General features: G+C 40.0%; 1 protein-coding gene across 3 annotated transcripts in view; it reads left to right on the plus strand.

Moving 5' to 3' along the window:
* The window catches only part of LOC101657006 (OX-2 membrane glycoprotein), a 30029-nt gene extending 17860 nt beyond the window's left edge, over positions 1-12169 (plus strand). For 2 of the 3 annotated variants that reach the window (XM_045286165.1, XM_045286167.1), the window contains one exon: positions 8600-9223. In XM_045286165.1, coding sequence (XP_045142100.1) covers positions 8600-8637 — 38 coding nt within the window. In that variant the 3' untranslated portion in view covers positions 8638-9223. Of the gene's footprint in view, positions 1-8599; positions 9224-11024 lie in introns of those variants that run through there. The other variant, XM_045286166.1, reaches the window with a different exon arrangement.
* The last annotated feature ends 605 nt before the right edge of the window (positions 12170-12774 follow it).

The raw sequence follows: 12774 nt of genomic DNA on the forward strand, positions 1-12774 counted from the left end.
TTTTTGTTTTCCTCCCAGAAGGCTACAATTACACTCTTTAATTTACTTTACCTTTCCAGCCCTTTTGTAGCATCAGAGGGAAAACTTTTTTCTTACTTTATTCTCAGGGAATCTAAGGGAGGGAAATGGAAATTTATTTGTCCTGAACTACAGCAAACACAGACCTCCCCAATATTTAGATACAGCATTGAGTCAGGCTTGAAGGGTTACATATCTTGTCTCGTGCAAAGAAATCAACAAGTAGGGTAAGTGAACGTCCATCCACTCAATTGAGTCTTTGCCACGGACTCAATTCGGACTCAAGGTGACCCTATCAACAGAATGGGATTTGGAAACCCACGGGGTTTCCTAGGTGGTAAAATTTACAGAAGTAAACTACCACATCTTTCTCCTGAAGAATGTAAACCACTGACCTTTCCGCTGAGTGCTTGTGTAAAACATGAACATAATCAACCAAATGCTCAGTGGATAGTTTGGGTATATGCTTGCTGAACTTAGAAACCAAATATTTTCCACCCAATTCTTTGAAATCGTTTTAAAATTCCCATTACAGATTCAAATTGATTCCAACAATCTTTATGCAAGAGAGCAGTTTTCCACTATATATACATGATCAAATATATAGTGTTGGATGTTTTAGAAGTACGGGGGAAAGGAAATTAACACCCTGTGCGTGTTTTCAGTACAATTACACGAGTGCATTTAGTTATCTTCTTACCATCATACTGTGAAAATAAAGTTTTCCGTAGCAGATCACGCATACTCATTGACCTACCATCCAGCTGATGCTGACTCATAGTGACCCTATAACCCCATGTGTCAGAGGAGAATTACCCCTGTGGGGTTCTGAGGCTGTAAATCTCTACAGAAGCACAAAGCCTCATCTTTCCCCCGAGGAAGAGCTGGTGGTTTTGAGCTGCTCACCTTGTGATATGAGGCCACACACCACCGTGGCTCATTTACCTAGCGGACAGTGAGAAAATAATATTTTTTAATACAAAGGTGTGAAACAAGTTTTGCCAAAATCACAGCCTTGATATTAAAGACTATGTCCCATCGGAGGCAATTAGAGAAGTTTCTTAGAAGAGAAGAGTAGTTGAAGACTCTCCTGACAGCCTCTTGCCTTTCTCAAGAAACGAACTGCACAGAGAAGTGCTGTATCATGATGATTGGCCAGTGTTGCTAGTTTGAAGTCTTGGCAATCCCTGGTTTGAATATTCTCCAACCTACTACCATATGAAAGTCCTCGAAAGATTCCCAATAAAAATAGTTGGGACTGGTGTGCACTAGTTTCTCTTGATCTTACCAATGGATGACCTACCTACAGTTATTGAGTATTTGAATATAACGCTTCATTGGAGTCAGTGTAAGGCTGATTGCTTCCCAATACGTCTTTACTTTTGTTTGTAACTCTGATGAATTACTAAACAATTTTGATGACATTTTGTCTCTTCACAATTAGTTGAGTGGCTTTGGGCAGGTCATTGAAGCTCTCTGTGTCTGTCTATCCAACTTAGTTAAAGTGGGGATAATAGTACTATATCTCATAAGGGTGTTGTTTAAAAGATATTGCATACAAATGCATAGAAAAGTACCTAAAGTCAATGACATACTGCTAAACTAAGGGGAAAGGGTGAAGAAAGAAGCCCACTTTTATAGCCATTGGTAACTTCTGTGTAACTATTCCCACCCTGGTCTAACTCAGGCTATCAACAATTTAACCGTCAATTTAGAAAATTTCTGAATAATTAACAATTAACTTTTCTTAGGGAGTCTGATATAATTCCTGCAGACCCATGTATATAGTAAGTTAACAATATATGCCAGCCCTAGTTATCAGTAGCTCTGTTGTTCTGGAATAAGGGATATCATTGCTGATCGCAGATGGATCTTAATCAAAAGCAAAGAAGGCTTGAAAAATCTTTACTTGTCTTTAATAGCTATGCATAGGCATTTGATCGTTTGAGCCATAACAAACTATGGTTAACATTGCCAACAATGAGAATTCCAAAACACTAACATGTCCTTAGGTAGAACCGATTCATAAACCACGAGGCAGCCATTTGAATAGAGCTGTGTTCGTCTGGCTACTTTAGTGAAACAAATCCACAGAAACTCATGTATAAGAGAGAGTTTTATATACAGGTTAAGTGCGCATCAAAAAAAATCCCAACCCAGTGCTGCCCAAGCCCACAAGTCCAACATTAACCCACATATCCAGCACTAATCCTCAAAGTCCTCCTCCATCTCACAAAACACACGCAATGATGTCAACTGCAGGAGGAAAGGCGAGTCAGTGAATGTGTAAACATCTCAGTGCTGGCAGGGATCTCCACACCGCTGTCCCAGCACCCAGGGCTGCATCTGCGTAGGTCAATACGGCATCTCCTCAGGGATGTTTTGCAGGAAGTGAGTCTGGCCAGCTAAAGCAGGGAACTGGCTAAGGCAGCTGCACCCTGGTCCGACCATCAGAAAGTAAGAGACCCAAGAACTAGAAAGGCAAGACTCACTGAGCCATTTATCCCTCTGCCCTTCAATTAACCCCACATATGTTTATCAGCCACGTTGGCACAAAAAACTAACTACCTCAATTCACCCCTTGCCAATCTGGCACCTGTTCATAATTCTTTAGCTTCATGATTGAAATTAAGTAACACCTACACCTTAATCTTATAGTCCTGTGAATATGTTCCCCCACCTATGAAAATTTGTAAGCCAACCACTTCATGCCTTTATACCCCCAATTTTGGGTATCCAATTTATCTACTGCCCACTTAGGTCAACCCAGTGCTGTGAGGAGACAATCATTTTTCGACATGAAGAAATCTTCATTTCTGTTGGAACCTTGTGAAGTCTGCATCCATAAGCAAAGTCAAATCCAGACAAACCATCCATAAAGTCAGCAACAGTATGCACCAGTTCACAGGTTCAAAAATCTCCATCTGGTTGGGTTCTGGTCAACACAATGTGGGCTGCCTCACTCAGCCTCCACACGGTGTCCATTCGTCGCCTTGCCGTTAGACCATGGGCTCTCACCAATACTCAACCAGCCTGGCCCCCTTGTGCTAGGTCATGAACTTTAGACCAGTCAACCCGCTCTCATCTTCTCCTTATTTTCCTGTAAGCCAAGTCCACAGGTGTCAAAGGACAAACTCAACCCGTCTCTTTATTGCTGCATTTCTCCCACTTCCACTCAACAAGTAGATACAGGTGGTCACCTAGCAAGCATTTCAGCCTGCCCACAGGCTGCCTTTAACATTCCGTCCCAGAGAGGAGTTTTCTTCATGGTTCCAGATTTTATCTAGCTTCTGACAAAGACTACTGGTTCTTGAGTACTCCAAGGCACTCGGTGGGGCATATCTTTCTTTGCACAGCTTTCTTTGCAGGCGTGGCCTAAACCCATCTAAAGATCAAATTTTAATGACTCAAAGAAAGTGGGCTTACAAACTTTCTATTTTCATACTTCCCGTGTATTTCCCAGAAAACAACCGAGTAAAGTGTGGCTTTAGCTGACCTCTGGCTAGACAAAGAAGAAGCACTACCATGAGGAGAGGTCAAACAGACATCTACTCTCCATCTAATGATTTGTTTCTCCACTACCCCACTCCTAAGGTATTATAATGTTTTCATTTGGGTACTTTAGTGAAACGAATCCACAGAAACTTACGTATAAAGGAGAGTTTTATATACAGGATAAGTGTGCATCAAACAAACATCCCAACCAGTGCTGCCCAAGCCCACAAGTCCAACATTAACCCATTAACCCCTATGTCCAACACCAGTCCACAAAGTCCTCCTCCATCTCACAAAACACACGCAATGATGCCGACTGCAGGAGGAAAGTGTGGAAGCATCTCAGCTCTGGCAGGGGTCTCCACACCGGTGCTCCCAGGGCTGCATCGGGGTAGGTCCATGTGGCATCTCCTCAGGGATGTCTTGCAGGCAGTGAGCCTGGCCAGCTAAAGCAGGGAACTGGCTAAGGCAGCTGCACCCCGGTCCGACCATCAGAAAGCAAGAGACCTGAGAACTAGAAAAGCAAGACTCATTGAGCCATTTATCTCTCGGCCCTTCAATTAACCCCACATGTGTTTATCGGCCAGGTTGGCACAAAAAACTACCTCAAGAACAAAGGGGTGATGGGGATCATGCATGGCTTAAATCAGGAAAATTATGTGTTAAGGTTGTTCCTTCAGCCATACTTAATTGTTGTGTACACCATGCCAAGAATCTGAGAAACTGGACGATATGAAGAAAAACAGTACATCGGGTTTAAAGGACAGTGCATTCATAACCTTCAATATGATACAATCTTGCTTTCTGGCAGCAGCGTGAACTGATGCACTTATGAATGAAGGTCAAAGACAACAGCCTTCCTAACAAAAAGGCCATAAAAATCCTTACAACTGGACCAATAAGCAACATCAAGATAAATAGGGAAAAGATGGATGCTATCAAGGATGTACTTTTACTTGTATCCCTAGTCGACATCCATGGAAGCAATAGTCAAAAACTCAAATTATGTATTGAATTAGGCCAATCTGCTGCAGAAGACCTCTTCAAAGTACTAAAGAGCAAAGGTGTGATATTTGGAACTAGGGTAGGCCTGACCCAGTCATGGTATTTTCACTGGTCTTGTTTGAACACAGGGCAGTGGATTAGGCAGACTAAAGGGAAATTGATTTCTGTGAATTACGGTGCTAGCAAAGAATATTAAGTGTATCAGGTACTGCCAGAAGAATGACTAAATATCACCTCAAAGAAGTACAGCCAGAGTGTTTTTTAAAGACAAGGCTGGGAAGGCTTCATCTCACAGATTTTGGACATGTTATTAAGAAACATGTGTATGTTATGAACTAGTAAATGGAGGGGGAGATAGGGGCAGAGAGAAGTTTCGGGACTTAGGTAGGCTTTGAAGAAGAGAATTTCAGGATTAATTCGTTTTATTTGGACATGTGGGCAGGAGGATTTGGATTGGAAAATAGCACAGAGAGGTTATTTCCATTGGCAGACTTGGGAGAAGTTTGCAGTGGAGACAAGTGGCGGACACACTTGCGTATCACCAATCCCAAGGCCAATGAGTCAAGTCCCACTCATAGTGACTTAGCTACGTAAATCTGTATGGGAACAGTTAGCTTCATTTTTCTCTCAAGGAGTGACTGGTGTGGTTTGAACCAATGACCTTGTGGTTAGCCCTCTAGCTTGTACAGGGTACTTACTCCTTAATTACATGAGACTATGAGCACAGAAGTGAGCATGTGACGCCTCAAATGGATTTCTTCATATTTGAAACCTTTTTTTCTTCTATTTGAAGAACAGAAACTGTTTTCATGTGACTCTTTATCTTATGGTTTGGGGTGAGGAGACCATGAGTGACCATAAGTCAGTGTGTGGAGTGCGGACAGTTCCTGTAAGGATGGGTGTAGATTGGCTTCTAGGAGAACTAAGCAACTACTCCTTAAGGAAAAGTTGCTGTCAGGCTGGATTGTAGGCTGGTGAGTCATGGGTTTTCCATCCAGTTTCTGCTATGTTACCATGAGTGTAACATTTTCTTATTTTCATTAACCAACTTTTTTCACCATCTATGTATCACTAAGCATACTTTATTGTTTCTGTTTATAGTTTATTTCATAACACTGGTTCATAGGTGGCCCAATACAACCTTCCAGCTATAGTGCTTGCTTCTTTCTGTCTGCGACTTCTTTTTCATTTGAAATCACCAGAGGTAAAAATTAATTTACTTTTTTTTTTTCTTTTCCATGGAGTTCTGATCAACCTGTTGCTTGGGTACTCCCCTCCAGGGACATCACCTGTACCTCAGAAAGGGATTCGATTGCAGGTCCAAAATACTGTGGGCCAAACGAGTTTCTCAAACTATGGTGCACAAACCACTTTTATCAGGATCGCCCATAGAGCTTATTTCTTGTGGTGGTTGTCTATTTGGGGTTTTGTTGTTGTTGTTCGTTTAAAATGGATATTCCTGGACCACATAATAAGACAATAAGTCAAACATTTCTTTGGCCGTGGATCTGAAATCTGTGCTTTGGGCAGTCCTTGAGCACCTTTCAGCCCAGAAGAATCCGAAATGGTCCTCTTGTAGCAAGAGCTGTAGTAAGACAGCCCTCTCAGACATAGGTTAAGGAAATAGTGGACACAGGAACGAACTTTGCGTTAATTAGAGAAGGGAACATTTTGAATTGGATTTAAAATCAAGAAATCCATTAATAAAAATTTCATAATTTTTAATTTGAGTGTTCTTCTCTAAAGAAAACCATCCAGTAGATTGGATTGTTATTCCAGGTTCCAGCCAATATTTAGATCATATATACAATTTTAGGTTCTGTTATTGCTAATTGGCAGTTAAACATAAATAGTCATACCCTTTGGGGAAATAGATGCTTACATTTGAGATGCGGAAACTTTGAGAAAGGGAGTGTGCGTGCGAGGGAAGGAGACTTGATGCCTGCTCTTAAATATTTAAGTCGTGTTGAAATGGCAAAAGGATTAGATTTTTAAGAAACCCAGGGCTCAAACATAAGAACAATTGTAAGGATGGTGCAGCACCTGGAGGTGTTTTGTTCTATTGTACAAGGGTCGCTATGAGTCAAAACCAACCCCTTGGCAACTAACAACAGCATATGACTAGAGGACATCAGATGTGGCCTCTTTTATTTTCTTTTTCAGAGAGGATTGAAGGTGGGGTGGGATGATGGCATGTAACACATTCAACATATGCCCAAACCCTGATATGACAGTGCCAAGGTACTTTAAAACCATGGGATCAGATAAACTTTAAGGTAGAACTCAACTCTGATATCTTGTAATTTGGTGGCCATAGTAATTGTATTCAAATCAGACCATGGTAGAGAAGCTAGCAACGAATTGAATTCAGGCTATGTAAAATAAGAAAGAGTACTCTGTTTTATGAAACTGTCCTTTTCAATCCTTATACGAGAATAAGGCACCACCTCTCCTTTACCCTCAAGGAGGGAACCCAATTCACTTGAGAGAGCGTGAGAGAGGTGTTTGTCTTTGCTTGCAATGTGTTTTATAGATCTACAATGGATAATCTAAAGCAAATAAACTTGCTAATTTATTAAATCAGGTTTTAGAGTGTGGAGCAAATTACATGGAACTAATTTGATGAAAGAAATGGAGTCATGAAACTGAGTGTTGGGTTCTGTGTCCTATACATCAAATATCTATCTTATATTAATTATTGGTGAACAAATATGTTTCTACCAAGCTTCATGATTGTAAGCATAGTTTTATATATCTGATCTTATATCAGCCATCACAAGTTTTTCTTAAGTTTTAACTTTTTATTGTGAATTGGGTGAAGGTTTAGAAAGCAGAGCAGCTGATTTCCATTCAACAATTCATATGCATTTTGTTTCATAACAACACGGATCTCACTTCCTCCCCGTGTTTCCTGTTTCCAGTTCTCTTTCTTTCTTAACTCCTGAATTTCATCCTTGAGTGAATGCTGCCCCTTTGATCCCAAGTGAATGATAATCTAAGACGTGTGTACCTCACTCCTGTTACTGCTCCCCTTATCTTCCCTCACAGACCTGTCTGTTGCTTGCCTTGCTTGAAAATTGAGTCATGGGAATGAGTTCATTTCCAGACAGGATGCCTGATGAAGGACCATACTCTTGGAGGTTCTACCATCTTGACCTCTCAGGATTTTGAGTCTTGTTCCATATCTTTCTCCCACTTTCACCTGGACCTTGGAATGGGATCTTTGACAGAGCAATTGGGAGTGGTAGTCAGGTACCATCTAGTTCTTTCAGTCTCGGGGTTGTGAAGACTGAAGGTTTTGTGGTCTGTTAGTCCCTTAGACTAATTATGTCCATGGGTCCTCGGTTTTTACTACTCTTCTTTCCTCCGTGGTACTTTCAGGGATCTCATATGGTTTTGAAAGGTGGACAATGAATAAGGGAAAGGTGATGTATTTGAATTATGATATTAAGGAAGAATATGAAATATTAAAGTAAAAATCAAATAATTGCAAGAAAATGATAAGAACTTTTATTAAACAAAAATGTAAAACAATGAAGCCATCATTTCTTGAGACTTCCTCCAACAAGGTCTATACATTTCTGAAGGCAATGTCCCATCTTTCCAATTCTACCCTGAAGAATTATTCATTCTTTATTTGTACCACATCAGAATTGTACTTTTGGCATACTTGAAGGCCTTACATTATTCTCATTTTAAATGTTTTTTGAGTTTGGAGAATAAAAAAGAAGACTAAATGGGAGACATGAAAGCTGTAGGGTGGATGAGATAAGACTTCCCAATAAAATTCTCACAGGAGCATCTCTTATAACACCTAGAAGAATGAGCAGGTACATTATTTTAATGAGAAAAAAAATCCTGGACACAATTTCCCGGGCCTTTTTCTCATCCATGCCATTTTCAGTTTCTTAAAACTTCCTAGTTAGCTCCATTATCATCCTATGTCTTTCAAGAAAATGTATCAAGATTACCCCATAGCAATCCAATAAAACAGCTACCATGACCATCTTAAGCTTAACTCCATTGAATTTAATGAGCCCAGTAAATCTCCTCATAAGCCCTGGCCCTTATTTTTTTTCAGCACCCCATGGAGACCAAAAGACGTGTCTTCCTGAGTGACTCTGTCTGCTGCAACCATTCACGGATTGCGCAGACATGTTGAAACATCGTTTGTTTGGAATAAACCTTTGCATGAATGAACTGGACCCTAGTAGCGATACTTCTCCACTTACCCTCATGTACCATGACTGCAGGATGAATGAACAAATCCATCTTGGAAGAAGCACCACCAGAATCTTCTTTAGACATGAGGGTGGTGACAGTTTCATCTCATGTACTTTGGGCATGTTATCAAAGGGAGCGGTCCCTGGAGAAGTCCATCGTGCTTGGTAAAAGTCAAGGGTCATCCAAAAGGAAGACACCCTGTGGCTGTAAAGATGGACTCAAACCCAACAATTGTGAGGATGGCACAGGACTGGGCAGTGCTCTGTCCTGTTGTACAGAGGGTCACTAAGCCCGGGAACCAACTTGATGGCACCTAGCATCAACAACAGCGAGCAGTGTCTATAAACTCATGGCTGTTGAGTTGATTGTGACTCATAGTGACTCTCTGGGTCAGAGTAGAACCTTTGGTGTTTCTGTGATTTCAGTCTTTTCAGGAGTAGATAGCCTCATTTATCTCCTTTGTAGCAGCTGGTGGGTTCGAATTGCTGACCTTGTGGTAAGTAGTTCAATATGTGACTCACTATACCACCAGAGCGCGTGTATTATGATAACAAACAAACAAACAAAAATTAAGTTTGAAGAATTTTAATTCTAAACTTTCATGAATGATCTTTTTTCTTTAATTTTTACTGCATAAAAAGTAAAAATATGATTTCCATATAGCATACAAATGAAGAAACTAATATTTGTAAAATACTTATATTGCTCTTACACTATTCATGACACCTTATACACAGTAATATTGAATTCAATTCTCACAATCTAGTTCCATTTCACACATGATAAAGGTTACATGTTGATTTAAGAAGGTTACGTGTTAGTTTCTTCGTTTATTTTACCAATATATATTAAAATTTTATTACATACCAGGCATTGTTATTACTGTGGCTGCAACAATGGACTCAAACATGGAAACAATTGGGAGGAGGGCGCAGGATCAGATGGTGCTACCTTCTGTTATGTGTAGGCTCACAGATGAGTCAGAACAAAACAGGACACCTGGCTTGGATGGGGTGGATGGGGTATACAGCCTAGTAGGGTAGGGCAGAGAGACAAGAAGTAAATCAACAAATAAGGATAGACTCAAATTTTTAAAAAACTGGGTGAAAGTTTACATAGCAAAACGGTTCAACAATTCATACACATTATTGCATGACACTGATTGCTGTCCCGACAACGCAATAGCACTCTTCCCACTCCCTCCCGGTGTCGACCACATCCACCCATCCTTCTTTGCTCTCTCTGCCTGCCTTCTGAGCTTTCTCCCAGGGAGTTACGCAGTTTGACTCGCATATGGCTGTGTGTATGTTTGGGTGAAAGTGCATTCGCTTTCAAACTTGAAGAGGGACAAAGGGACAGAGTATTGGGGGCTTCACCAATCTCCTAAGCCTGTTTTTGTTGTTTTTTAAATGATTTTTGAGGGGGTTTTCCCCCCCTAAAATATCCCACTCCATTCAGGCCTCTTCTTGTGATCCCAAAGGAAGTGCTCAGCAGTGATAGCTGGGTACCATCTTTTCCTGGTCTCAAGTTCAGGGAGGCAGAGGTTCGCATGGTCCTTTGAACTAAATGCTTCCCTGTATCATTAGTATATTCTTTAAACATGAGAAAAACATAAGAAACAAATGTGTATAACCCATTGCAAAAGAATAACTTGAGAGAAGGACTACTTGTTTGGGATCTGTTATGAAGAGGGCTCTGAAGGGGATGATGCTTAATCAGAAACCTGAATGAAGGGACTGAACGACCATGGAGGAGAGAAGGGAGGCGAGACTCCTACCTAAATAATTGCACGGTTGAGAGCATGAAGGCAGAAAAGCAATTCATGCATCAGAGCCTTCTACCCAAAGAGTGATCTGATATTGATTATCCATTCAAGACATTTTATTTATGTCTTCAGACAAAGAAGTAAAGACATGAAAATAAATGTTTAAACACCGTGATAGCAATTTGACAGGATAATTTCAATTTATTTAGAAATACAAATATTATAGTACAATTATTCCTGGATTGAATTTTATCTATCTGTCCTTTTATTCCATTTAGATCAGTTACAATTATCAAAGATGCTCCATTATTTGTTGTCTTAAGAGATTTTTTAAACCATTGCTTCCTAGGATCACCTATGTCCTCTTGAAGAGTGTCACAGTTTCCCCAATACCATAGGGGGTTAGATATGTCCACTTCTTCATGTTTATTGTTGCTAATGTTCTTTATCTTTTCAAAAGAAATTAGGACAGAAATAACAAATATCCAATCAATGTCTTGGTGTTTCCTTTGTCCAGAGCTCTAGAGGAATCGCACAACGTTGTTCCCTGCTCCACTTGAACTTGAAACAGGAGGAGTTATGGTCATTCTCCATGAGACCAAAAGAGAAACAGAGGCGGGAGCTAAAGGCTTCCGAACTTCGAGGGTTTCTCCTGCCACCACATCTACTCAGTACTGTTCTGAGTTCCCAAAGGAAGCTGTTTTACCGCTCAGGTCTGTTGTAGGACTTGGTTTTGTGAAACAGTGCAATAGTGTGCTGTTTAAAGGACACTGGACTTAGTCAGAAACCCTGGGTTCCCATGTTGACGTTGGCTCTTGCTGTTGGCAGCCCTGAGCTACTTACTTTACCTCAAAGAGTACACTCCAGAGCTGGATAAATCACGGGACCATTCACTTCTGCAAATCTATGCGGAAAAGAAGCAAAAGAGAAGTCAGAAAGAGCGAAGAAAGGTCATGGAAATATTTAAAACCAAAGAACTTTCCTGAAATGATGTTTTACCTTTCGTTCACATTTGTTCTTCCTTTGTTGTTCTTGGTTCTAGAATCTGCTTTCCCATTGCTTATTTTCTGCTTTCTCAAGATGCTTATTGCATCTTGCTTTGCCAGTAACCAGTCTTGCTGGAAGCCCTGCCTTCACTATTAACCTGCGTGTTTTGCTGTGAGCTTTGCTACAGCCAGAATGAGACAGAATGTATTGTGAAATAACATCGGCAACCTTTGCTTCACTCACCTTTTTTTATAGCAGTACAAGTAAACTCATATTAAAAAAATTTATTCTCTGCCCACTTACCTCATAATATACTAAGTCCAATTAAGGAAATGTATTATGAAAAGAGACATTTGGAGGATTACATGTACAGTACTCAAGAAACTCATAAACTCTGCTCTGGCTTCTTCCATGATTCAACTTCATATATTAGCAGAGGATGAAATACGAGCATGTATATCTCTTAGTTCTAAAAGTTGGATTCTAACATTCCAAGAACCAAGACTGCTTTACCTGGATCTTTCGCTTTCTTTATCTCTGTCTAGTGAACTCAGACCTAAAACTTGTTTTTAACCGTCAAATTTGATATTTATATATTTGGTAAGCATTTTTGTTACTTTATAATTTCTTATATTTGTATGAAAATATGAAACCATTAAAGGTATTAACTCTAAATATTTGGTTTATCAAATTCTCTTGAGGAATGTGAAAGTTAGTGATAATCCATATGTCGTGCCTCTGTGTCTGAAAATTACATCTCCTTTCAATTTTCTATCTTCTAAACAATTCAATTGGAGGCTCTGGTGGGGTTGTCAGGTAAGTATTGCACTGCTAGCTATAGAGTCACCAGTTCAAATCCACCAATGCCTCCTCTGAAGAAAGATGAGGCTATTTGTTCCCATAAAGATTTGCAAACTCTTGAAATCCTATATAGAGTTGCTATAAATTGGAATGAGCTTGGTTTGAAAATAATACTGTTTATATCATTAATAAAGGTATGGCTTGTTGGATAAAAAACAAGATACAATGGCCGTTCTGATGGAGAGTTCCAATAAAAAATGAAATTAAAGCATACGAAGGTCATCCACGCAAACAGAAATTATGACTTGTACATATGAGAATCACATAAACAAGCCCGTTGTGATGTTATAGAAGCAGCGTTGTTATTGTTGGCTACTATCAAGTTGGCTCCTGACTTGTGACTTCATGTACAATGCATAATTCATAATGCATCGTGAAACCATGATTAGACCCAAGTGACTCTTACTGTTATGGTGGCT

Source organism: Echinops telfairi, unplaced genomic scaffold (genome assembly GCF_000313985.2).
Source record: "Echinops telfairi isolate 266 unplaced genomic scaffold, ASM31398v2 ScPeMD7_6;HRSCAF=24_0, whole genome shotgun sequence".
Taxonomy (NCBI): Eukaryota; Metazoa; Chordata; class Mammalia; order Afrosoricida; family Tenrecidae; genus Echinops; species Echinops telfairi.